Here is a 26,808-nt window from a genome sequence, read left to right on the forward strand (position 1 = left end):
GGTGTTCTGGACAGCACTCGGCTTAACTAGGCCACATTTAACCAGTGCCAGGTAAGAGAACTGCCAGCTCTATCGTCTACTGCATGATAACATTTCTGCGTGTGACATTCCAGCTGTTTGATAGAAGAAGGTAAATATTTTTCTCTTGGAGGAAGAAAGCAAGATTTTATATTAAAAATACGTTTTGTTTAAATTCTTCTCTTTACATAAGTGTTCCCTAGTTAGACTGGAGCAATTTGAAAGGTAAATTGTTGTGTGGGCCTTTTTGTTGCTCTTTGGAAGGAAGTTAATCCTGGTAATTAATGCAAATTGCTTTTTTTTTTTTAAATGCTTTACCATCTAAAATCATAGACCAGTTAGTCTACAGGGCCAAAGTTGTGTTGTCTTGGGTGTGTGTTTGTGTGTTAATTTCATAAGAACATAAGAATGACCTTACTGGGTGAGACCAATGGTCCATCTAGCCTAGTATCCTGTCTTCCGACAGTGGCCAGTGCCAGGTGCCCCAGAGGGGAAGAACAGAACAGGTAATCATCAAGTGATCCACCCCGTCGCTCATTCCCAGCTTCTGGCAAACAGAGGCTGGGGACACCATCCCTTCCCATCCTGGCTAGTAGGCACTGATGGACCTATTCTCCATGAATGTATCTAGTTATGGTCTTGACCTTTGCAACGTCCTCTGGCAAGAAGTTCCGCAGGCTGAGGATGTTGTGAAGGCCAAGACCATAACAGGGTTGAGTGTCAGGAGGGGACAGGGAACAGCCCCACTTTGCCTATATCCAAAGGCCAAGTTTAGGGTGGGGACAGTTTTTTCAAGCTTCTCCATCCTGTCTCTGCAGTAAACCCTAATCCTGACCTGGGGGCCTGTCTCACTGGAAATTTGAATTAATTTTACCTCCCAATCCTATCCCGGAGTCCGTTGTGAGATTTAGACAGGCTTTTTGGCTGTGCTAATTTCCCAGCTCGGATTGTATAATTATCCTTTTATTGTGTGGGATACATTCTCTGTTTCCTTGCTGTGCTGCAGCAGGGTGTGTGTGTGCGCGTGTGCTCAGACCTGGGTTCAATTTTCTGTTCTGCTTGGACTTCCTGTGTGAGCTCAGGGCCAGATCTACAAAGGTGTTCAGGCTCCTCACGTCCAGTCTCTCTCCACGAGTTCCCCATGTGTAACATGGGGATCACAACACTGCCCTACCTCACCAGGGGCCTGTGAGAATAAATGTCTTAAAGACTGGGAGGTGCTCATGTACTACAGTAACTGGGGTTATCCATCAGCCTCAGACTGATAGACTGACTCTGTTGCTTCTATGCTCACTCACTAGGGTTTGTGAGTCAACATTCTGGCAAATGCTAGCACGGGGTGGGGTCTGTGAAAGCAAAGCCTGCCTTCTGTTGTGAAAATGAACAGGACGTCTGCACACAAAGAGCTGATGTGCTGGGACTCAGCGGGTGAATGTGAGATCTGCAAAGTTGGGCTCCAGAACGAAATGCTGCCAAAATTTGGAATTGGGGGGCAGGGTAGTTCGGGAACCCATCTCTAGGCTAGGGAAGTGGTCTTCACTGCCAAACCCAGCTAATTTTTTGCGGGCATTAGAATTAGTGAGAGAGCAGCCTTGCATGACGTTTGCTGTGCCCCATAAATAGAGCCGCTTATTTGAAACCCCCCAAAATGTCCATTTGAAGTGCTTCAAGATGGGGTGTCCTTTACGTAGAACATACTGTGTTTCTCATTGTTCCTGACTGTGTGATGGGAAGGGATTTCTTGTCTCAGGCTGGAAGGGCCTATGTGGGTCTCCTTTCCTTGTAGGTGCTTGGGGTTAGAACTGCACCAGCAGGAAATCCATTCCCCCATCTCATTGACTTTACTGTCCAAAAGTGAATGCCTGCATTCTAGTTATGTACAGCATCTAGCACAATGGAGCCCTGATTCCACTATACAAATAACTGCCGTAGCCCAACCTATGTGGAGAGGAGATTCCTCACTAGGACCCAAGCTCTGAGATTCCTCTACTGAGTGGATGCAGCTTGGGCATTGCGAGGAGGCTTTCTCACCTTTATATCCTGTGAATCTGAGGGCCTGCCCAGCTCCCAGTGCTACTTACGCTGCACCCATCACTATGGCAACTGAGCACGTCCCAATGATCAGAACACAAGAACGTCCAGAATGGGTCAGACTAAAGGTCCCTCTTGACCAGTATCCTGTCTTCCAACAGTGGCCAATGCCAGGTGCTTCAGAGGCAATGACCAGAACAGGGAATCCTCAAGTGACCCATTCCATGTTGCCAATTCCCGGCTTCTGGCAAACAGAGACTAGGGGCAATATCACTGCCCATCCTGGCTAATAGCCATTGATGGACCTATCCTCCATGAACTTACCTAGTTCTGTTTTGAACCCTGTTATAGTCTTGGCCTTCACAACATCCTCTGGCAAAGAGTTCCACAGGTTGACCATGTATTATGTGGAAAAAATACTTCCTTATCCTTTTGTTTGTTTTAATTCTGCTGCCTAATTAATTTAATTTGGTGCCCCCTAGTCCTTGTGTTACGAGAAGGAGTAAGTAAGACTTCCTTATTTACTTTCTTCACACCAGTCATGATTTTATAGACCACTATCCTATCATAAGCATGAAGTAACCTTGCTAGGCTTTCTCACATGTGGTTTCTCCTCCATTTCTCTTGCCCAGGAGGGTGGAAAATTTCATACTTGTTGATTTAGTCTTTTAGCATTGTGCTGTGTGCTCTCGTTAGTGATGGTTGTCGGGAGAAGAGTAGAAAGTGGTGAGTTTCATGGTGGTGGTTAGATCCTGCCAGGGTGAGTTTCCTTGCTCTTGCATGAGTCCCTGAGAATGTTTTGTCTCTGGTACAAACAAGGTCAATGAGCTTTTGTCTTGGAGCTTTAGGAGATCTTCTAGGGATCTGGTTCCATTCCATTAAGAGCCCTGAAGACAAAAACCCTGGCTGTGAACTTGACCACTCACCCCGTACACGCACCCATGCAAAGAGACCCAAATGCTTTTGCCATGAGAGCCAATTTTATGGCACATTAAAGGCGCATGGAGGAATTCCTGGTTTATAGAAGCAGCAGTTCCTTCACTGAGCACTGACACCTGATCTGTGGCTGTTTTGCTCAGGGGCTGGTAGTTCTTTCTCCCTCTCCCAGACACGCTACATCTTGCCTGCATTTGATATCCACCTTTGGGGGGGGGGAGGAAAGGGGGGTGGGAATTAATCAGCTTAGGATCAGAACAGGAAAAAACACTGTTTAAATTGGTAATCCCCTAGGGACAGGAATCAGCTCAGAGATGCAGAATGATTTTGCAGACTTTTTTCCCCCTCCCTCCTACACTTCCCCCCCGAAAAGTATTGTGTGTTAAAATGCTAGTGCAGCCCGTTCTACTACAGTGTTCTGCCTCCTGCCCACCCTGGGTTCAACTGGTGGCTTGGGCTGAAATGAAAGCAGTCAGAAGTGTCTTCCTCCCCACCCGTGGACATTTTTGTCCCAGCTCAAAATTAGCCACGAAACATCCTGTTTAAAGCACTCTTTAAACTTCCCCATGCACTAGTTGTCCCCTGTGTCTGTGTCCACTGGGGTCTTTTCAGACCTTCATACAAAGGACCTGCCTTCTCTGCAGAGCCTGCACACACCTCCATTTACAAGAAGGTGGCTCAGCACCTTCCAGGATTGGACCCATCATTTGGTTTCATTGGTGGTCTGCTCAGGAGTGGAATGGGAGGAGGTGCTTCAGGACAGCACCGAGGGGCATAAACAGAACTGTGGAACAGAGGTGATCGTATAACACAGGCTTGCAATAGCCGGGTATGGCCAGCTTTTTCTTTCCCAAACATTAAAATCAAGAGTCCCAGTGAAGCTTTCATCACAAGGTGCAGGAATCACTGAGGGAAATTCCCGTGTCTGTAATGCTGGAGGGACAGACTGGATGGTCATAAGGGTCGTTTCTGGCTTTAAAACCTATTATTCTGAAGCTTTTCTTTCCAGCTTATTAACCTTTTTGCAAAACTTTGCTCCAGAAGAATTGACCCAAACTCTAGTACCAGAACACAGTGAGGAGTTTCAGGCTGTTTACAAACACTAATTAAACTTCACCACCCTCCTGGGAGGTAGAAATGGGAGCACTTCCCCCAGCGGTAGAATGCTGTCACATTCGGGATGGAATGTATTTACTGCTTTTAACATAATACAACAAAACTATATATGGCGGCTGAGGGCAGGGCTGAAAAATACCAACTTCAGTTGCACCTGCGCCAGGCACATAGGCCAGCTAATGATCAGAGCTGGCTCAGACACTGAGCTGGGGTTATTACTTCTCGACTTATGAAAAGCACCATGGGATGTTTTAATGAACACAAGTGAGCAGGACTTGACCTCAGTCTCTGTGAATTCAACAGACTTGCCCTAGTGTAAGTGAGAGGCGAATTTGACCTCAAGAAACCCTTGTGTGCTCAGATTGAGGGTAAGGCTTAGAAAAGCCCAATGTGTATGCAAGCAGGGCTGGATTCAAGAGTTCCCAGCCCCCCCCCCCCCCCCGGCTTTCCCCCCCTTGGGTGTTGTGAACACCCCGTGGCATGCGGATGGTTTGCAACTAATGTTGTTGAGCTATTTCCTCCAGAGTGTTTGTTTCTTTCTGGGAATCTGAGCTGTATTCTGGTCCTTTGGTAGTGAGAGGAGAATGGATGGAGAGGTCATTATTGTTTGAAGAGAGCCAGATGGGGAAGCTCAAATATGATCTCTGCTATCTTTTTTTCAGGTTGCTTTGAGATAGGCAGCATTGCCATTCATTCCCCGCGAACAAGCGAGCATACTGCCCTCCCATTTCCCTCTGTCTTGTGTCTGAATCACTGTCTTTGGGGAAGTGGCTCTATACTGTTCAGTCCATTGCTTTACCTGGTAAGCTACGGCAGTCTTGCATGACATTTTTCAAAGCTTACAAATCCATTCAGGATATGGGAAGATATCGGAGTAGGTGGGTTACACCTGTTGGCCTTCAAGAGGGAAGAGTTTGCTGTGGGATTAAATGGGACTGCAGGGCATTCTTGGGTGAAAGCTGAATTAGACTAATAAAGGAGGATTTAGGTTGCGGGGGTGGGGGGCGCTCAGATTCCACTGGCTGGATTTAGGATCTGTTCAGCATCAACACTCTTTAACTGCTTACTGCAGTTCTCCATTTAACACTCCAGTAACTCTAGGCTGCAGCAAGCCACTGAGTCTGATTCAGTAGTTCACTCCATTTGTACTTACTCTGGGGGGCGGCCAGATAGATTCAGCGTGACTCTCGCAGACCCTTTCTGTGTGGGCCAGGAGCAGCTGTCTCTATTATGCATGACCTTGAAGTCATCATAAGGAAAGGGGAAGAGATGGGGAATCCCTCCTTTCTTGATTAAGAATTCTTTCTTGATTAAGTTTAGATTGTGAGACAGTGGGAGGGGTGATGGCAAAAAAGCACCAAGCTTCCCACTGGGGCTTTTCCCATGACTCTTTTGGGTGAAAGGGGTTAATGAATTACCTCAAGGGAGAATTCCAGACCCAGGTACACAGCTGAGGTTAGCACAGACTTCATTAGCTGAGGCTTTTCTGTGGTTTAACTCTGGATTGGAGTTTTGTAAGCTCTTCCGGTCCCTTCCCCCACACGAATGTCTTTGCAGGCCCCCTAATCAAGGAAACAATTAGCAGAGGCTACTCCCAGGCCATCTTCACTAGATGGTATGGTCTTTCAAGTGCCAAAAATGCTGATTCGGAGGAGAAAGACTCAGTCATTTTTTAGTCCATTCTCCTTTCAGGGCAGAACACAGAGGACATTAAAGTTACCTCCTGCACTGATGATTTGACGTTCAGTCTACTAAAATCTGGAAGCCAGTATTTACCAGGAATGACCTTACAGCCTGGTAGATTGGCCTTGAAGATCTAAAGCCACAATGCCATTGGTCACTTTAATTGTCCAGCTTGACAGCTACCAGGGTGTAAGGACAGGTCAAACTGTTCATGGTTATAGCTAAGCTTGCCAGAATTCAATTTAAAAAAAATAATTTTGATTATATTTAATGACTGTAAATGTTGAGATTCACCCATTAAAACACACACGATGAAGTGGGTTTTAGCCCATGAAAGCTTATGCCCAAATAAATTTGTTAGTCTCTAAGGTGCCATAAGTACTCCTCGGGTTTTTTGCTGATACAGACTAACACGGCTACCACTCTGAAAATTGTCAAATATATATATAATAAATATACATATCAAAATATACAAAGTAAATATCCTTAAATCAAATGCTAGTAAATTCTCAAGCAGCATTTTGCTTACTTTACCTATCTATACATTTCTGTTGTTATTGATGGAAATATTTTTGTTGGTGAAATCAACATTTACTGATCAAAGTCTTATCCTTCCGAGCCTAGTTATAGCTAAGTTTAAAAAGTGACAGTCTGTTGAATGTGTAGGAACAGTTCTTCCCCACTCTGTTCTTTACTGTGCTTTTTCTGGCTTTGGTTCCTCTTTGGAGCAATTTGCTTAGTGATCCAATTTCAGTGGATTATCTCGGAAGCAAGCGAGCAAGGAACTTTTGAAAGTGACATCTCCAACATTTTTGTGCAATTATTCTCATGGAGACTCCTGCAGACCCACCATTTGACAGAGGGGTAGTTTCTTTAACCTAGCTCATCAGAGGCTCTGCCATGCACATCACCAAAGGGCTGAACGTGGGCCATGGCAAGTGGTTTGGCTAATGCTGAGTTGTGGTTGAGAACCGATGTGCTTCACAATGACCACAGCAGTCCTGGTACAGACACCTACCCACGTTTGTATAAAGTAAATGCCATCCAGAGCGGGGTTTGCCCCAACACTCCCATCTGTCTGAGAGTGCCATCTCCTTTATCCCCTTCCAGACTTATTCAGCTGGTATTTCATAGGGCTGTCATCTCTTCCTTAGTCTCCTCGAAATTCCCAGCAATTCGGGATGCGTTTATATGGGGTGTATCTGCTGTGCTGGTGCTACAGGGAGATCCTGAGAACTTCGCACTGAATATGCAGGGAGAGGTGTTCCTCCGTAGTCACTGCACATCTGAAAACATTCGTTCTCTCACTTGGAGACCTTTTAAGCTTTTTCAAGGATATGTCCCTGTGAATGCTCCATCGTAGGACGCATGCTCATCCATGTGCGCTCGACCGGTGAATGCAAAGCAGTGACTGCAGGCCTGTGACACTTCATGCCTCCAAACGAGGGTGCATTGGGAGGTGTGGGCTTGCCACTACTCAGTTCCTTTTCTGCTCCAAGGAGCAGTGCTTTGGGAGGTGCAGTGATAATACCATGGTCTTGTATTCTACTGTGTGCTTACTGACCTCTACCTCTAATCCTCAAGGCCTTACTCAGACTGCATCAGGAAAGAGCAAGGGTTCTCCTCTTAGCACCGTCCTGGCCAAGACAAGTGTGGTACTTGAACCTCCTCCACTTCTCTGTGGCAACGCCTCTCTGACTTCCTGTCAGAAAGGCTCTCCTATCACAGAACTAGGGAACCCTGGTCCATCCCAACCCCAAATCCTTGAACCTGAGAGCATAGTTCTGAGACGGTTCTGGAGCATAGAGCTAACCTGTTTGAATAAGATCCAGTCAGTTCTCCCATCAAGCAAGAAACCCAATACTTGCAAAACTTGCCTTCAAAAATGTAAACACTTCCACTTCTGGTGTTCTCATTACGCTTCCCAAGCCTCAGAGGTTCTGCTCTCCAAAATTCTGAATTATCAGTTGGATTTAAAGTTGCAAGATCGATCGATGGTCTCACTCAGAGTACATTTGGCCGCTATCACAACCTTCCACTCACCCACCCAGAGCTTCAGTCTTTGCCCACCCTACTATAGCTAGATTCCTCAAGGTCTTACCCAACTTGTTTCTGCCTGTACTGAACCTGGCCCCTGAATGGGACCTCAGTTTGGTTCAGTGCTCTGAGGAAACCTCCCTTTGAACTGATGGCTACCTGTTCTCTCCTCCACCTCTCACTCAAGACTTTGTTCTTCATAGGCTCCTCTGCAGCCAGACGAATGGGCGTGCTCAGTGGTTTTATGGCTGACCTGCCATATACCACCTTTTATAAAGACAAGGTTATGCTGCATCCTTCTTTTTACTTCTTCCCGAAGGTCTCTTTGGGATATCCTATTGTTTCAGGAGTGTTCCCTGCCAGTGTTCTAACCAAAACCTCATGGCCTCAGAGGGGAGACTAGCTTATCTACACTAGACATCAGAAGGACCCTTGTCTTCTACCTGGACAGGACTAAGGCTTCCAGGCTTCTCCTAGGCTATTTGTATCACTTGCAGGGAGGATGAAGGACCCACCTATTTTCACTCAGACTGTCAAAGTGGGTTTCGGTTGCATCTTTGCCTGCTCTGAATATGCTGGAAGGCAGGCCTCTCGCAGAGTGACAGCAGGCTCCACTAGAGCTCAGTCTGCATCTCTAGCTCTTCTGAAGGCAGTTCCCATAACAGAAATTCGTAGGTCTTCAACTTGGTCTTCTAGTCATGCCTTTGCCCAGCATTACACCACCTGACCTTTCCTTCCAGGGATGATCCTAGCTTTGGCGATGCAGGCCTCCAGACTGTCTTGGACTTGCATCCGCTTTCTCATTCCTTTCCTGTTGGGTGCCTCCGACCATGGGACAGCTGCAGAGACATACACTCACAGAAGAAGGAGAAGCTGCTTACCTTACAGTGACTTGAGGTCTTCAAAACGTTTTGTCCCTAATGGGCGCTCCACCTCCCACGCTCCTTCCCCCCAGCGGTAGAGAGTCTGCTTTGCGGTCAAGAAGGAGCTGAGTGACTGCAGGCCCACGCCTCCCGATATGCCCTTGTTTGGAGGCACAAGATGCTGCTCTACGCAGGCGTGGGCTGGCCGAAGCTGCTTTGCATTCTCCGATCAAGGGTGCATGGGAGTACTCACATTTGAGAGTGGACCACCCATCGGGGGGGAAAACATCTTGGAAAAACTCAAGTTACCGTTAAGTGACCTCTCCTTTTATGAAATAGGGCAACTAGATTAGATTAAATCTGGGGTGGGGGAACAACACAGGTACTACCCCTGGGTGACTGAATAAAGCATCCGACTTCCATATGGCATAGTCAATCCCGCAGGAGCTGCTACCAGTGAAGGCATAAACACAGTCCGCACACCTGGCTTCCTATCTCTGTGTTAAAGTGTAGGTGAAGGGAAGGACTGTTGGAGCTGCAGTAGAAGAGGTGAAGTTGTGGGAGGGAAGGGAAGCTCACAGGCAAGGAGATAATTTAATCTGACAGCCCATCAATCCGGCTATCACAATGTTATCTTGTGTGGGATGTTTTTTAATGAAGGTGTCGGGTCTGAATGAAGCCTGCCTCCAGCCCTTTCTGTGGGTTACCTGGAGTGTTTCCAAAGCTCTGACATCACCCATGTGTATCATCTTGTTTGAAGAAAATCCCCTTCTCCCTGGTTCCTAACTCTTTCATCTTCTTGTCCGTTTAAACATGATACCGTTATCTTAAAGGGCCAGTACTCTTTTTTTCCAAAAATATGGAATATGGTGGGGATGGAGGAGGGCAGAAATCTCACTGGATAAGAAGAGCCAAAATTAATTGTTCTAACTGAACTAGGTCTCATCTTCCCACAGAGGTAAGGCTCTGAATGCAAGCGGCTGAAGGATGTTGTAGAAGATCTTCATAACCACGCAGTGAGGGTTAGCCAAGGGTGGGGCCTTGCGGTAAAATGTCACTGAGCTGATAGAGATGAGGGATGTTTTGGATTCAGGTTCAAGCCTCTGTCCTGATCCGGAACTTGGCAATTGTCCCCCTTTTAATAGGCCAGACTAAACCCCCAGCCCAGAACACCCCAGGCTCTGGATACAAAGTTTTGAACCTGGGGCTTCTCTCTGATTCATTTGTTCTCTGCCTTGACCAGTAGTCTTTTTGTAAGCATTGGAGGGTCAAGCTGTATATCTGGCCATGCAGCAGGTTGAGTATAGGCAGAGATTAGGCAACCTTGTCTCTGCACTGCCCCTCCAGTCTGCCTCATTTGTGTCCTGGTAGGGACCACTGGCCAAGAACGAGGCTCTGTTTTCATGGCATCCAGTCCATCACCTTTCAGCTGAGCCCTCCAAGAAGGGTGCCCATTGAGCCGGTGTCTTTATGATGTGTGGGAGACTCCAAATTCGTTTTGGATGGGTTGGCAAAGAGCCACTGAATTGTAGGAATTCTCTCTTGTCCCTGAGCCATCACCAGAAACTCACCATTGGCCTGCAGGTGAGATGCGTCCATGTCACGTTGCCTGTGCTCTGAGCACCCCCACTTAGAAGATAACCCAGTGGCTGCTCTGTGGGTTGGTTGATCCTCTGACATGAGAGCGGGAAGCTGCTGCAGAGCGAAAGAAGCCACAGTCCTTTATCACACATTTTAGTGGCAAGCCAAGGCACGTGACATGGTTTTCAGTGGCTGATGTGAATTCTGACTGGGCTCTGGCAGGATTTTGGACCCAGCTTTGGGGGACGGCATTAGCTATTCTTGACTTCAGCTGCCAGAATAAAGGGGACCGTCTTCATGCATCGTGACTTCTATTGGGATCTTGTATGTCGTCCATTATAGGCAGGGGCGCGAGAGCTGGTGTAATTCCAACCCATCACCAATTTTTGTGTGTGTAATAATAGACGAATGTGTGAACATGTAAGTGTGTTTAGTTAAAGGGACCATTTTTCCATGACTCATGGTGGTTTACAATATAAAAGGGAAATGACTCACCTTTCAACTGAACAAGAACTCCTGAGGCTAAGCTGACAGCACCTGTCTGGGACATGGTTACTTATTAACACATTACGGACAAGGGTGGCATGGGAACAAAACGCTTGCTTCGCTTCCTCCAGCTTAAGGAGCTTTAATGACATCTATGCCGAGGTGCTCTGTGTTTTTTGGCAGGGCTTTAACAGTGACTAACAGTGGTAAACGATGGTAATCCATACAGACCAAAGCTCTGTGAGAAGGTGTAATCTTGCAACAGAGTCGGATTATTTATCAATATTACTTGTGTGTCTTACAGTGGTGTCTAGGGGGGCCCAGCAGAGATCAGGGCCCCATTGTGCTAGGTGGTATCCCAAAGAAATTACAATTCTAAAGAGGTGAGCCACAAGGGTGGGAGGGGAAACTGAGGCCAAGAGAGAAGTGACTTGCTCGAGGTCACACAGCAGGTCAGAGCCAGGAAGAGAACCCCAGTATCCAGATTCCCATCGGAGTACCCGTATCCACTGGGCTGCTCAGACTCTTCTCAAACTGCTCCCCCCCACACACACTTTATTTGGAGAAAAGTTCAGGTCCTATAGCCCTGGTCAGTGACATCCCACCATGTTGTTTAGGCAGAGGATGGGTGCAGGAAGAGGAGACAGAACAAGCTTCCTTAAGGGACTGCTTCCATGAGTTGAGAGGGAAGTTCTTTCTCCAGCTTTCTTTCCTCCTTGGCCTGTCTGCAGAGACGGAGACACTGTCCCCACTGAGTTCCAGGGGTGATGGGTTTTGGGGGGTGGATATACCCATCACTGGGGATGGCATTGACACCCTTCACTCTTTAGTCAACCGTTTCATCAGTGACAACAGAGGAAACCCAATTCCATGTCTCCCTCAGGGAATCTTTAAATGCTGCTGGTCTTCATCCTCTCTCTAGCCTACTTCCCCTGGCCCCTCTGCTTACCTCAAGAGTCCGCAAGATGGCGCTAGGCTATGCCAGCTAAGAAGCCCCAGAGGGTGACGAGGCTTGTGCCTAAATACTGTGGTGTGGATGCTTATGTCTGTAACTACTACTCCCAGTTGCTACCAACAAGGCTTTAATTCACAGCTAAGTTCACATCGGCGACTTTTGCATAAGACTTTGGGACACTGCCTGCAAAGCTCCCGTTGACAGATAACGTAGATCTAAAATAATGATTTAGAAGTCTCTTTGTGTACAGTCCAAGAACTCTTTATTTGGCTATGCAGAAACAGACCCTCACATTCTTGGAGGAAGAGCGTAGAAGACAGGAGAAAATAGAGGGAAAGCGTCTACTTCCAGCAATTAAGTCCTCTAACCCAGGTAACTTCCATTAATCATAATGGACAGCATTGCATCCACTGATCAGCTCAACGTTCCTTCAGTACTAGTGCCATATTTGAAGGCTATCCCAGGTTCCTCAATGCTGAAGCAAGCTAAGCAGCCCTGAGTCTTCCCCCCCGTGAATTGTGGGAGCACTTCTCTGCCTTTCTGGATACACAGGGCGAATTGCAGCAAGGGCCGTGCTCGAGTGCTGCTAGCTTGCATGCACGCTGCAGAGCGATGGTGGTAGCAGCTGAGGGTTGTGCTCACTTGACCTGGAGCCTCTGCTCTTGACAGGCCCACCCAGCTTGAGTGAAAAGCACCACCATGCTCCAGGGAAAGGTTTTTGTGCGTGGACGAGGCTTGAGTAAACTCTGCAGTGAAGACAAATGCTAGCATGCTATTGTCCATTACAGGGGTTTATGCCTTCCTCTAAAGTATCTGTTAGGTGCTGGCCGCTGTGGAAGGCAGGACCCTGGCCTGGAGGGACTAGTGATTCACCACTGCCAGGTACAGATTGGAGATCAGGAGTGAGAGTGAAGGCGTCCTGTATCGGCATTAAATGAGTCCTCTGGAGTGTAACAATAAGCTGGAGAGACACATACCCTCTTTTCCCACCCCCCATTATCTGCCCACCTGCAGTGATTGCACCCAGGAGCTGTAGTCCACTCTGGTAAGTCAATTCCTGAGACCATCTAGGAGACCATGCTGACAGTCTTCTGGGTGGTCTACTAGACTGAGACATAGTCTCTCAGGAGAAGCGATGGATGGGCCATAACTGTCAATGTCTAGATGGGCTGTAGCGCTGGAGGATATGGTGCATTGACAAGCAAGGATTAGGACTCAGTAGGTCTGCTCTATCTCTGTTAGATTCTTTCCCTCTTTTAAAAAAAAAATTCCCTTTCCTGGCTGATTTTCTTTTACAAGCCAGCCCTTCGCTCACTGAAGATCACTCTGGTCATTAAGCACGTTAGAGCATGTGAGTAAACCGGCATCCCAAAACTATGAATCGCTTTAGGGCTAGAATCAAATCATTGTCTGGTATGTAAAGGGGCTAAATGCACAAACCATTGTCTTTGTTCCACCCATGCACTTTATATCCTCTCCTCCCTCCCCCCTTTCAGAGGAGAGGGACCAACCTGACTGCTTGTGGGTTATTGAACACATTAAAAATAGTCCTATCCCTTCTCCCTTCCCCCAGAGTATTCCACCATGCGCTCCAACCCCTGGAGAGCCCATGCTGGGACAGGAAATGGGACAAATTCTCCAAGTGAGAAGAGAAGATGGTATACGAAATTTAAAAGTATATGGGATCTATTCTCTAGGCTAAATAAGTTTCTGTGGGCCAGATCCCCAGTGGGCGACAAATTGGTGTATCTCCATTGGATTTCTTTTGTCCGTGGCAGCACCTTCGTCAGTTAACCAGCCCTTCTGATGAAGGGTGATACTATGATTAATACTCTCAGGTGATCTGGGTTCAAGTCGCTGCTCTGGCACAGATGCCCCGTGTGGGCCTGGGCAAGTCACTTCGTCTGCTCCTCATCTGTAAAATTAGAGATCACCAACCCTCCTTTGTCTTGCCTGGTTAGATAGGAATCTCTTTGGGGGAAAGATTCTCTAGCATAAAGGGCCCCCGATCTTGGATGGAATCTCTAGGTGCTATAAATAATAACTCCCAATAATAAGATCTGCCTCTATAGCTGCATTTTCATAATTCAGCACATCTGATGTAAAGAATTCCCAGTGTACCGGTGGGGTGAGGGCAGAGGGTCTAAATGAGGGGTACCACCCTGTAGACAAGAGGCAGCTGCGAAGCAGTTCTGCTCTGATGGATGCTGGGGGGAGTCATGAGGCCAAAACTCTCCGAATGGTTTCCTTGCCTGTTTGGCTTTGCAGCCCATGCAGTTGCGCTGAGCCTGTCCACAGACACACAATTCGCATCCGCGGGAATCTTTGACTTAGAAAAGCATGAAGCAGCCAGAAGAGACGCGTCCGTTCCCAAACTCTGGTCAAACCCTGGAAGGGGGAAGCAGGAAAGTCTCAAGCAAACAAATCTGAACGCACATCCTATTGTGGTGTTTGGTTATTGCCTCCCTTTCTGTTTTCTCTGGACATAGCATTCTTCCTGTCCTGCTGCTGAGCGTGGAACTGACCATCTGCAGCCTGGGCTCTTGTGCGCTGTCCAGGGCTCTAGCAGTTCATGCTTCTTTCTCTTCACTCCCCGAGGGAGGCAGTGTGGTCTGCTGGTCAGAGGGAAAGAGGCCTGGAGCCAGGCCGAACCTTGGACTGTAGAGACCTCGCTGTCTCGCTGCATGTGGGGCCTTACTGGCCAAGTCACTTGACCTCCTGGCATCTCAAGGCTCTCAGATCTCGGGTAACCCGATGACAGTGCATGGGAGCCAGGCTGTCCTGGGGAAAGAAATTGCATATGCATTATTACTGTCCATGTAGCTTTCATCCTGGGGGATCCCCAAGCATTTAATAGACCTTGCGTAGGAATCATTTGCGCCCCGTTGAAATGCAGCGTGGTAGGGAGCAGAGGACAGGGAGAAGGCGCTTTTAGGAGCACTAGTGATTGTATAATTGCTGCAGTTGCAACAGAAGGGAATTTTATAATTAACAGAATGTAACCACCCGTGCTGGAATTCACCCAGTACGCCAGGGCTCATCTGCCGCCTTAATGAGACGTGCCATGGAGGGGGAGGAAGGTCTAGTAATGGAATGGGCAGGACGTTGGGGTCAAAATTCTTCTACAAGATGGCATTCGGTCGCTGGATCAGAAGTTTAGATCTTGAGTCCCCAGTTCTGCTCCTTGCTGTAATCTGGGTTTGCTTTAGTGTTCTGAATGCTTCTTTGCTTCCTGGAGTCACAAAGAAGCTGATGGCCTGTTGCCATTCCTCCTGCCCAGTGGCATCCTCCGCTTAGGAAGCAGGTAGAGCTGTTACAGGTGCCTGTGGGGGTGGGAGGGGGGGAATCTGAGTACGGGGAAGGATGTGTTATGAACACTTCCTCCTTCCTCTCTGGGCTGGGATAATAACATATAGATGTGCTTCTGAGTACCAGAGGAACCATCTGATGAAGGTGGGAAGAGGCCGTATGGTGGTAGTGGACAGACCACTGGACTGGGGCTCTGAAGACCTGGGTCCTGTTCTTGGATCTGCCTTTGGGCAAGTCTGTTCGTCCCGTGCCTCAGTTTCCCTATCCGCAAAATGGGGATAACGATGCCGACCTCCTTTGTAAAGTGCTTAGAGGTCTACTGGTGGGGAAAAAGTGCAGCTAGGTGGTGGTGTTGGCGTGCAATAGAAACCCGGACGTACTGGTGTGGTCATTACTATTTTAACACCACCTTCCCTTGTCATGCTAAGTATGGACTTGAATTCTGGGATCCAGTGGGGAGCGGTGCTGCTCCTTTATGGCCAGGCTTGAGCAAGGCACTTGAGGAAGTGGCTTTGATCTCCTGCGGCAAGCCTTTTTTCAAATGAGCCGCGTGGAGTGCACCCTTCCCTCCCCCCCGCTCATGCACCCGCCCTGGGAGGGGGTGAGATAACCGATCAGATCCTGCGCACACAGCTGCGCTATCTGTGTTTTATGGAGGTTTGATTGCTGCCTGCCATGCCGCTAACTCAAGGAAACTTCAAAAGAAGCAGATTGTAAGTGCACCGCCTTGTGCAAAGAATCCTGAGTCCTGTGTGTATGGGATTCTGCCTGCCAACCCAGTGCTCATTAAGAAATCTTTTTGGCACGTCAAATCTTACTGCAGACAATACTGCGGAGCTGTCTCTTCTCTTTTCTGTTGCCATCAGGGGTTGATGAGGCCAAAACTGCGCTAATTGTTTCCTTGGCCCCGTGGGTTTCTGTGCCTGTTTGGCTTTGCTGCCCACGGGGAAGCTGTGATGATTTTGATTTGCAGCGTGGTTTTTGGTTGGCGGCAGGAGGAAGGTTGCATTTCGTGTTTTGGATTTAGCCCTTGTGAATTAGGCTGACGGGAACAGCCAGAGGTTTGCATGGTGCTATGCATTTTTCACTCCTCCAGCTTTGCTGATGCACCTCAATGCAATCCCCATTCTCACCCGTCTCCAGCATCCTCCCCTTGCATACACCCTCCTATTGCAGCCCTGATCCCTCACACACAACCGTCCTGGGCACTTCAGTCTGGGCCTGTTATTCCCATCTTTGGCCTGCTCTTGAACAGAGACCGCTAGCCCTTTTGAAATTGCACAGTGATTTTGAGGGAAACAAAATGACCCTTAGATCCTAGGATGAGTCTGAAACTCACTGTCACTTGTGCTGAGAGTGCCTGGATTTGAATCCAGGCCTGCAATACGAAACACTCCACCATATGGAAGCTGGGACACCAACAGGACACTATGTAAGACAATAACTCCCTTCTGCTCTTCCCCGCCCACCCCCGTTCCATCCACGATGAATGTTAAGGTCTAGAGGTTTCAGAGTAACAGCCGTGTTAGTCTGTATTCGCAAAAAGAAAAGGAGTACTTGTGGCACCTTAGAGACTAACCAATTTATTTGAGCATGAGCTTTCGTGAGCTACAGCTCACTTCATGGGATGTAACCTTCATCGGAAGGTCTAGAGGTTTCACAGTGAACTCTGATGACCTACAGGGGGCGCAGTATGTTTGCCTCACTAACCAAAGGCAAGGAAGGACCTGGAGTTGGGGTGAAAGATTTCTGGTGGGCTCCAGGTGTTTGCTAGCAGTGCAGGGGTTAACAGGCTGAGTTGGAGGTGGAAAGGAGAGGAAGGGTTCTGACCTCTTCCACTCCCCCATGCCGTTCCCTTTGGCTGCCGCGATTTCATCCTGGCAGTCAGGAGGCTGCATATTGGTCTCTGGAGGATCGGCCAGGGTAACACCACAACATAAACAGAACATCTGGAAGCTCTTAAAGGGTTTTATTTTTAACACATTTGCAAGAGCCGGGGACATTTGCGCACAGGGTTTTTGTAAGCTCCTAGGAACTACATTTATTTCCAGACCCCCAAAACCCAGTTGACCAAACAGCAGGCCTGGAACAGGTCCCCCAGACTGTTTATATGAAGAGCCATCTTGTGGCATTTCTGATGTGGCTGGCACCTTGGTGTGCAGGTGCCAATCTTCTCCGAACATCATTCACTTTCCACAGCTCTTAGAGGTGCAGTCGAGTGACTGGGTCATGCATACAGACCTCTACCTCTCCTGTATGCCGTTAACTAGCTGGTATCAACAGGAAGGGGAAGCCAAACATGGTACCCTCATAAGGATGCCTGTTAACAATGAAATGCTTTTGATTCTTTGACCGAAAAGGGGGGAAAAATAGGAGAGAATAGAAAAATCTAATTCTTTAAAGGACAAGAACCTCCAGAGGCCAAATGGAGCTGAACAGATCAGAGTTGCAGTGAAAGATTCGATTCCCTCTGTAAGTTACACTTTTAAAAAAATCTGCTATTAGCTGTGTGTTTAAACACTGCCTGTGAGAGGAGGATCCTCCGAGGGGACGTTGACACCTGGAGCAGGGCGTGTGCGTGTGTTTTTAATATCCCACGCTGCAAAGAGCTGCAGGAGACACATTAAAGAGCCACTTGCAGCTCCCGAGCCTCAGTCTGAGTATCGCTGGATTAGAACATGGTGTGGTTAGTCAAGGATCCTGATTTCCGTTCCTGCATCTGTCTTCAAGACACTGTTCCCTACAGCTGGGGACAGTGTATTGGAACAGTTTTTAGCTGTAATCTTTCTGTGCCTCAGTTTCCCCCTGGCAAAATAGGGTAATAGTATTATCTCCCGGAAGTTTTGTGATGTTTCATCAGTTACTTGCAATTCACTTGGAGTTCCTTGGATAAGAGGGGCCTATGTATCTGTAAAGTAGTATTAAATGATTTCTCCATCTATGTGTTTCCAGCCATGGTCCTTTATTTGTTGAAAGGAAATTGAAATGTCATTTCCAGACATCCTCTTATACCCCTTTCTCGTATTCATCAACCCTCTATCACACCCTACGATGTAATCAATCCAGAGTCATCCTAAGCAAAGATCAGTTTCTTAATCACACACAAAGATGATAGAAGCCGAACCTAGGAGCAGATGTCATTTCTTGGCTCCCTGGGGAGATCCAGCTGAGTACATTTGCTTTTCCCAGGAATGAGGTCAGCACATCCTCCACTCTTATCACTGAATTATAGCTCCTGGGGTTGGCTGGCTCAGTTATCTGCTGACAGCTCTTTGGCAGCCTATTGGAAATGAACTAAGAGGTCTCAGACCAGTTTCTAGTGCAGTGTGTTCACATCACCCAGTCCTCCATCCCTGCTGGCATCCCTTTGGGATGTCATGTCAGCAGAGAGGTCAAGTACTGAAAAGAGATGGAGACTGAACTCTTTTCTACACCAGAGGGGTCAGGATGGGGCATGTTGACGGAGCAGTGTTTGGGGAAGCTTAAATGGTTCCTGCTCATGCCAGGCTGGCTCCGCTGCTGTGCAGACACCTTGAGCCTCCTGGACAGCGGTCCATGTGGTACTGAGCCTACATTAGTAGCCTTGTTCTGCCATGCCGTTGGCTTGTGTTGTGGTAATGCCTAAAGGCGCCATCGGGATTGGGGCCCATTGTACTACCCTTGTCAATGGTGAATTGCTGCACCAGCCACGGTTGATGTTGTTGCACCAGGCATTGTGCAGTGATGTTCCCATCTCTGGCTCGATCCATTGTACGAGGTGCTGTACAGGGGACGATGGCTTTTGGAAGACGCTGTCCCTGCCCCAAAGAGCTTTGTGTAAACAGACACAACAGACAAAAGGTTGTGTAAAGGGGAGCAAATCTAATCCCAGCGAAGAAGGCAATGTTAGGTGCATTCTTGGTGGTGGTTCACATTTTTGTATTGTAGTGGAGCCTGGAGGACAGCCAGGTCCGCGCCCCACTTGTGCTCGGGGCTGTATATGGAAATGGTGGTGGTCTCTGCCCCAAAAACTTTACAGTCTAAAAGGTTCCAGGGGTCACCTTCCATCACTCCCAACCTACGTATTCCCCATGCTAGCCAGGGTTGGCAATGCTGTCTACGTCACTCCCTCCAGTCCTCAATCCTCCTCCGCACGCTGCCCTCAACATAGCTCAGGAAGGAAGGCGTTGATTAAAAGTCCTTGTGATTGGTTACCCTGACGCCTTGAGACTGCTGGGAAAGCAGCACCTGTTACCTGCTTCTCCCCTATTTCAGCAAAGTAACATGTGGGGGTGCAGTCCTTGTGGACTTGGGTTTGGGTTTGTACTTCCTGAGGGCTTGATTGTGCAAGGTGCCGAGCCTCTCCCAAGAAGCGCTGAGACCTCATGACTTCGGTATGAATTGAATACTCCGCTTCTCTCCACAGATGCAAAGCCCCTTACGGCAGTGGGCCCAGCGTTTTTAAGGGACCCCTCAGGCCTGCTAGTTGCTGTCTACGCTTGCCTGCATTGCTCCAGTCTCCCTGCTGTCGCTGGAGGAAGTGGGTCATGTTCAGTTTAGTAATAGCGGAGGAAGTGCTGATTCCTTTGTTACAATCCATTGTCTGACAGACCATTAACTTCTTGCTCTTTTTTTTTTTCTTTCTGCAGGCTCTGTCGCGAGAGAGGGAAGAGAATTCTGGGACCTGGGACACGAACAGGAAAAGCAGCTGCTGCTGGAGCACAGGCCAGGACGGTCTCTGCAGAAGGGGCTGCGTTCCACCTAGTAGCCCTTTGGGAAATGAAATTCTGGGAAGCTTTGCTTGGGACCCCTCAGTTTGCAGAAGGGGAACTCTCCACCTGCAAGACCCGAAGTAGAGGCGTTGGGGGAAAAAAGCTCAGGTTTTGGAGGCTGTGGTGGGATCTTTCAGCTAGCTGCCCCCACCATGGAAATGGCCTCCTGACCAGCTGCCCACAGTGCAGTTACTGTGGTTCAATTTCTCCGCTTTGCCCCGTTTTTTCTGCTTTCCTCAGCTTCCTGCTGGCTCTCACTTACCTCGGAGACTCCCACACAGAGATGGGACTTAACCAGCCTCCTTCAAGACACACTCTTCTGGGCCTTTAGACTTGGAAATTCTCCTCTTGGCCAGGAGACTTTCAGGCCGGATATGTTGGGGTGAGCAGCTATGTGCTTTTAAGCCAAACAGGAGCTTGATTTCCCTGCTCTTTGAAAAGAGCCCACTGTTGGCCCGTTTCCATGGAAGCAGCCACGGAATATTTTTTCCCCCTCTCTCCCTTCTGACTTCTTTGGGTCTTGGTCCTGTACGTGTGGCTGGTTTATGACCCAGTGCAGAGAGCATGATGCAGCCCCTTACCGTGGCAGGAGCAAAGGTGAAAACATCTAAGTCCTTGCGACGCTGGGAGCTGAATGCTTGGAACAGCTGTTGGAAAGAGAGCATATTGGCCTATTTGCTGGGACAGTCGCATGAGATGCAAATCCTCTCATGGTGTAGGGAGAAGATTTGCTGTGTGGTCCTGCATATGTCAGTCCAGCACAAGCCCAAGGAAACGCCGTCTAAAACAGAAGGGGCCAACGCATCGCTGCAGCCTCATTTAAAAAATACCCCAGGTTGGCTGGGGGACTAGGTGAAGGAACATGGGAGACCTGTAACCACAGTGAGGGAGAAGATCAAGACAACAGTACCAAGTTGGGGAACTGTCACCATCAGCATCTATTAAATGTCTCTTTTTTAAAAAATCCTTTGCCTCTCTTGCTACTCAATTCCTTCTGCCTTCGCTCTGAGACCTCTGCACTGGGCCCTGTCAGACAGCTGGAGAGTGGAAGTGTCTGATATAAAGCTGGTCAGCACCTTGGCAACAATCTCTACACTTCAGTGTTCGAGATGGGAAGTTTTGCTTTCTGCTATATCCCACCCACCACCCACCCACCCCTATTAAAGGGCACAGCCTGGCACAGTGTGAGCAGGACTTCAGGTTCCAACATGCTTCCTGTTCAAGTGGCAACTCTGAATTTGAATACCTTCCCTTTAATGTGTGTGGTTTTCAACTCCCAAACCTGAGTGTTGTCATTTCTCTACCCCTACCCCCAATATTCATGCAAAGCACAAGAAGGTGCTCTGTGGAACTATACAGTAATTAGAGCTCTTCTTAATACAGAGATTGAAAATATTTTTTGAAACGGACAAGATTTGTGCCCTGTTCAATGAGAAAATAGCTCCTATGGAGAATTGAAGACAAGTTAGAATAAAGACTGTATGTTTAATATGATTGAATTCAGTGTGTGATGCTGCTGCTTCTCTTATCAAGGCCCTAGATCAGAGATCTACAACATTTCATGGTTTAAGTTTGTGTGGTTTCCTGCATATCTATTGAATTGGTATCCCAATGCTGTGGCTTCCTGCCCCTGCTTTGCGTTTTGGGTTCAGACTTGCAGGGATTCAGTCAGAAATACTGTATGTCACATAGTTTTTGACTTGAAACTATCCTTTGGCCCAGAATTGCTCAAAAGGTTTTGAGACCCTTTTTGTGCCCTTAGGCTGATATTTGAGAGTTATGAAATCCTGAATCAAATGGTGGTTGAGTGGCTTGTAGTTTTGTAGTGATGGTTTTGTGTGGCTCATAATGAAAGATGTAGGGAGCCAGTTTCACCTTTGTTCATTTAATTAAGGAGCCCTGTTTTGCTGATGGGCACATCGATTGCCATTTGGTGGGCCATTTCATGTACCTAAGTGCCCAGCTGCAGAACTGGGAGTCTGTTAGGGATGCAGAATAGATGTGATTATAAGGATGTTCTTTCCTCCATTTTTCCAGTGACCCAAAGGCAGGTCAAATGTTCGTCTTGAGTCTCCTCTCGCCTATACAAGCCTAAAATAGAACAACTTGGTGGAAGTTTAGTCACACTGGTGCAAGCGAGAGGAGACTCTGACTGTGTGCAAACGAATCCTAAAACAGTCTCCTCACCCCCCCACCCCCCCGCCCCGTCCTGTAGTGCTGTCTTGTGGCAATGATGTACTTACAAGGTACACAGAGGATCCAAAGGATAAGTGGAAAGAGCTAAATTGGCTTGAAGGCAAGAGAAATCCTGTAGTTTTATTCCGTGCTGGAGTGCTTTTGAATGGTTGTACCGGTGTTTCTCCTTCTGGATGCATGAAGAGTTGAGTGAAGCTCAGTGTCTTGGCATTCTGCAGCCCCAGCCTCAATACAGCAGCAGGAACTAGTAGGAACAGTCCTCAAGAAAATTATAGGGTTCCTGTCAGTGAGTCAAACCTGGATATTCAGGATTGCTTGAGTCCCAGTATTGCTGCCGGCTGAGGATTCATCATGCGCTTCTCCGGCTAAAAATACAGCCTAACCTGTTCATAGGGAGAGAACGCAAGCCACGGCTCTTATCCAGCTTGCTGTAAGAGCACTGCTCCAGTGGGCTACTGACATAGTGTCCCTAAAATGTCTGTGTGAAGATTACTCTTTCAGTCAGTGTAAAACCCACCGACCGCACCGTCGCACTGTGCATTCCGGGGTAACATACGTGATGGTGTACAGCAAGTTACACAGGGAGTGTGAGTGTAACCTACCCACGGCGGGAGGAATGATGGGCTTATAGCAGGAAACACAACCAACAGGCAGCTATAAAATGTCCACACCCTTCTTACACCCTCCTGTTGGTTGCTTTTCCCTACTACCATTCTACCCGCCAGCCTCTATGATGCACAGCACTCATCTGATGGTGTCATGTTCCCCACCACTTAAAGTCATGTCCGCACTCGAACTCGCTGGGCTAAAATCTGCTTTGTTACACCAGTGACTTTTTTTTAAATGGGGCTGCAGAGATGTAACTGTATATTTGCATTACTGTCGCACCTAGAAGCCTGGTCCCCATTGTGCTAGGTGCCATACAAAGAGACAGTCCCTGCCCAAAATGCTTATGAGACGAGAGACGACAGATGGGGGAGCTCAAGGACACAATGAGACAATACAAGTCAACATAGGAGCGGAGGTTTCAGCACACCACCAGCCAAGCCATGATCAAGCTGGTTTTTTTGTAGGCATCATGGCAAAGGGAAACATGTGCAGAACTTGGCCTATGGGTTGGCATTTTCAGAAAGGCTTCACACCTAGTGAGAAAAATGGCCCAGAGTGTCTCCACTGATGCTTTGTCCTTTTTCTTAATGCCAGTTTACGCTAACACCCATGTGTAACGTGCACACCTGCCACCCCGGGGCATCTCTTTAATTGTCCCATCTCTTTTCCGGCAGCTCAAACCAATTTATGTCCTTTGCAGCTGCTGTGTTATGAACAGACAAACGTATTTTGGATTTCTGCCAGGGAAGATGTGATTTCGGAGGGTAGTTCAACTTGTGGCTGTGCACGGCTGTGAATGTTTGTTTTTTCTCTCCTCCAGAAGAGCTATCCCACCTGTCAGTTAGCGTGTTACTGTAGGAATGGGCAAACGCTAGAGAACACAGGCTAGGTCAGGGACGAAGGGCTGGAATATAGCCCTGGTTGCTGGTTGTTCCCTCCCAGCAGTTGGGTGGCGTCTGTGAAATAAGTTGGGTGGTTGCAGTCCTTTGCCTTGAGGACAGGCCTCCATGTGTCCAAAAGAAGCTGCCATCACAGCTGGCACTAATTCATCCTTTTGCTAGTCGGGGAGCAAGGACACTAAAGTAACCTCTAGCAGGGGAGGTAGCTCCAGAGCGGAGATGAAGGAAGCTGGCATTGCTTCTACCTCCAATTGTCGCTCCAGGACCTCTTACCACCACATCGTTCAATGCTCTTCTTATCTGAGTACAAGTCTTTTTAAAATGATTGGACCACGGGTGCAGTTGTAATGAGATCTGCTTTTTCATCCAAGTTCTTCTGCACCAACCCCTGCTATTCCTCTGCTAGGTCTCAACTAAACTCGGGGTGTCTCTACATTCACCACCACCCTAGTTTGTACACAGTTACAGTGGTATAAAGGTGCTTAAACAAGGATCGCTCCTTCCTGTAAGGGAAGGGGCATAATCTATACGGTACAAGGCATCTTTATACTGCAGTAATTACATCCACACTAAAGGTAGAACTGATGTAACTATTTTGGTTTTAAACAAAATCACCTCTCCTTATTGAAATAGTTATATGGGGACACGTTCTTTTGGAGGCCTTGTAGGGAAAGGGGAACATACTTATACAGGTGGTGGTTGTGTCCAGGCCCTAGGTCAGTTTTGGGGGAAATTATTAAAGAGATTCATCTTATCACAAAATACCAGCTTCCTGGAGATGCCCTGACCCGACTTATCTAATGCTCTTGGAAAGGGTCTGCATTTTAAACAGAACAACGCCTGGATTTCTTTTTTTATTGTTAGCAGCAAGATTTTGTATTGTGTGTTGTTGGGAAAAAATATGGCCCCCTCCTCTTATGGAATTGTGGTATTGTAAAATATGGACCATTTTTATAATGGGAAAAACATTCACCCCAAGTGGGTACATAAGAGAAGCATCAAAAAGAGGATAGGTATTTCGAAATGTGGTCACTCTTTGTAGTATTCTATGAGGAAGAGGCCTCTCCTGCCACCCAGCCAGAATCTTTAGCCAGCTTCTTTGAATATTAACCTGATCTGTAATGAGTAGCAGACAATGTAGCATGTTCACATTTTATTGTAACTTTGCTTTAATAAAAAGTGAAAAATAAAATAGCATGGACTGGGCCCAAGGCAACTGGTCCCTGGTGTACACCAGTGGGCACTGTGTTGAACCCTTGTAGACTCATTTCATTTATCACATAAGGTTGAACAAGGTGCTTGAGAAGGTGAGAGCTAAAGCATTAACCAGTGTGGGTTCCGGCTGATGCCAAGGGCCTGTGCACAAACTGTATAAACAGAATAGGATGTAAATTGTTAGAGTAATTTTGTGTGTGACTGATGAAATTCAACACTGACAATTGCAAGGTAATGCACAGCAGCGGTCAACAAGTCCAACAGAAGGTTAGAACCATTAGGAAAGGGATAAGAGAATAAGACAGAAAATATTCTAATGCCATTATACGAATCCAGGGTGCGCCTACACATTAAATACTGTATCCAGTTCTGGTTGCCCCATCTCCAAAAGGATCTAGTGAAACTGGAAGAGGCTCAGAGAAGAGCAACAAAGATGATCAAAGGTATGGAATGGCCTGCATTCGAGGAGAGACCAAAAAGATTGGGGCTGATCATCTTAGAAAGGAGACAACTGAGGGGGTATACGATAATGTCTATAAAATCACGAATGGTGAGGAAAAAGTGGATAGAGGAGTTCTTTACCCTTTCCTACAATACAAAAACCAGGGATTTCCCAATTACATTAAAAGGCAACAGGTTTAATACAAACGAGAGGAAATACTTTGTCATGCAACGCACAATTAACCTGTGGAACTCTTTGCCATGGGACGTTGTGGTGGCCAAAAGTATAACTGGGTTCAAAAAAGAAAGGTCCATCAATGGTTAGATGGTCAGGAATGCAATCCTGTGCTCAAGGCAACCCTCAACCTCTGACTGCCAGAAGTTGGGAGCAAAGACCAAGGTGGATCCATCCATAATTGCCCTGTTCTGCACACTACCCCTGAGGTTTGGGCACTGGCCAGAGTTGGGGACGGTATTGGGAGAGATGGACCATTGGTCTGACTTGGTTTGGCAGTTCTTGTGTTCTTCCTGGGAGCTACTCCTGGATGAATCTGCACCTGCATGGACATCCTGACTTGAGGTGGTGGTGTCTGTTCCCTGCTCATGCCAGTGGAGACCGCTGTGCTGGGCAAGGGGATGCATACAGCCTTGCCCAGGCTCTGCTATCTCTCTCTGAGGCATGTGAATTACTTCTCCCAGCAGCTTGGAGGAAGTGGATCCCAGCGCTGCTCATTGTGAGACTCTTCCCTCTCAGAGTTCATAACGAATATTTACTTCAAAGGCTGTTTGCTCTTCTGGTCGGTCGGTCAGGTAATCTTAGCTTGTTTAGAGATGGAGAGTCAACACCAGGCCGGGCCGTTGAGAAGAGAAGGGCGTGGGAGCCATGCTGCTATTTTACCTGTGTAACGAAGGAGGAAAACCAACCTGTTTGTTCTTGCTAATAAATACAAACGGGAAGCGCAGATACACTCGTGGGGATTTATTCGTTTGCTTTACGAAATGCAAATATTAAGTCTAAGCTGACTCGGCCCAAGCGCTGCCTTTTGTGTGCACTATGCTGTCTGGCGCCAGGGCTGGCCGGTGAGAGGGCACTCCGTGGTTAGCCAGTTATGCTAAAGAAGGTTCTTCTGAAATGCTTTTGTCTCCCTTTCTTTGGCTCTGATTCCGCACGAGGCCGAGTGCCTCCGGAGAGGTGCGAAGGGCCCTTCGTTCCCATCAGCTCCCTCGTGGGAGGGTCTCGGCACCGTGCACGGTGAGGCCCTTCATTTTGCAGTCTACGGCGGGAGGGTTGTCGTGGCTAACCGACATAGCCAGGCTCCAGTACAGAGCTGCACGGGGCTGTTTGATTTCCTAAGCACCATGCTAACGCTAGTGCTGAGCTTTTCATCTCCAGGCACAAAGCTGGCCACAGCAAGCTCCTGCTTGCTATGCGATTGCCCTCGGGAGCCTGACACTTATACACTGCCTGTCTCCGACGCAGCCCCATGCTTCGCCGCCGGACTCTGGAGGCTTCTGTTCCCCTCTGCCACTGTCGGAACATAATTACAGGCACTTAAAGACTGACCTAACCTATTCCTTAGGTAAACTGTAACCTCTACTAATGCTTATTACGCTGCAGCCTCTGTAGTAGCACAGAGTACTCAAAAGGAAACTGGCCCTTACTTTTGTCTTTCACAAGCCCC

The 26,808-nt window shown here is 47.8% G+C and overlaps 1 protein-coding gene across 10 annotated transcripts in view; it reads left to right on the forward strand.

Annotated features, from left to right (window-relative positions):
- The window catches only part of SLC39A11 (solute carrier family 39 member 11), a 404,115-nt gene extending 379,392 nt beyond the window's left edge, over nucleotides 1–24,723 (forward strand). For 9 of the 10 annotated variants that reach the window (XM_073312119.1, XM_073312120.1, XM_073312114.1 and 6 more), the window contains one exon: nucleotides 19,644–24,723. In XM_073312119.1, the coding sequence (XP_073168220.1) occupies nucleotides 19,644–20,097 (454 nt within the window). In that variant the 3' untranslated portion in view covers nucleotides 20,098–24,723. The remainder of the gene's footprint in view (nucleotides 1–19,643) is intronic. The other variant, XR_012154971.1, reaches the window with a different exon arrangement.
- The last annotated feature ends 2,085 nt before the right edge of the window (nucleotides 24,724–26,808 follow it).

Source organism: Lepidochelys kempii, chromosome 14, assembly GCF_965140265.1.
Source record: "Lepidochelys kempii isolate rLepKem1 chromosome 14, rLepKem1.hap2, whole genome shotgun sequence".
Classification (NCBI taxonomy): Eukaryota; Metazoa; Chordata; order Testudines; family Cheloniidae; genus Lepidochelys; species Lepidochelys kempii.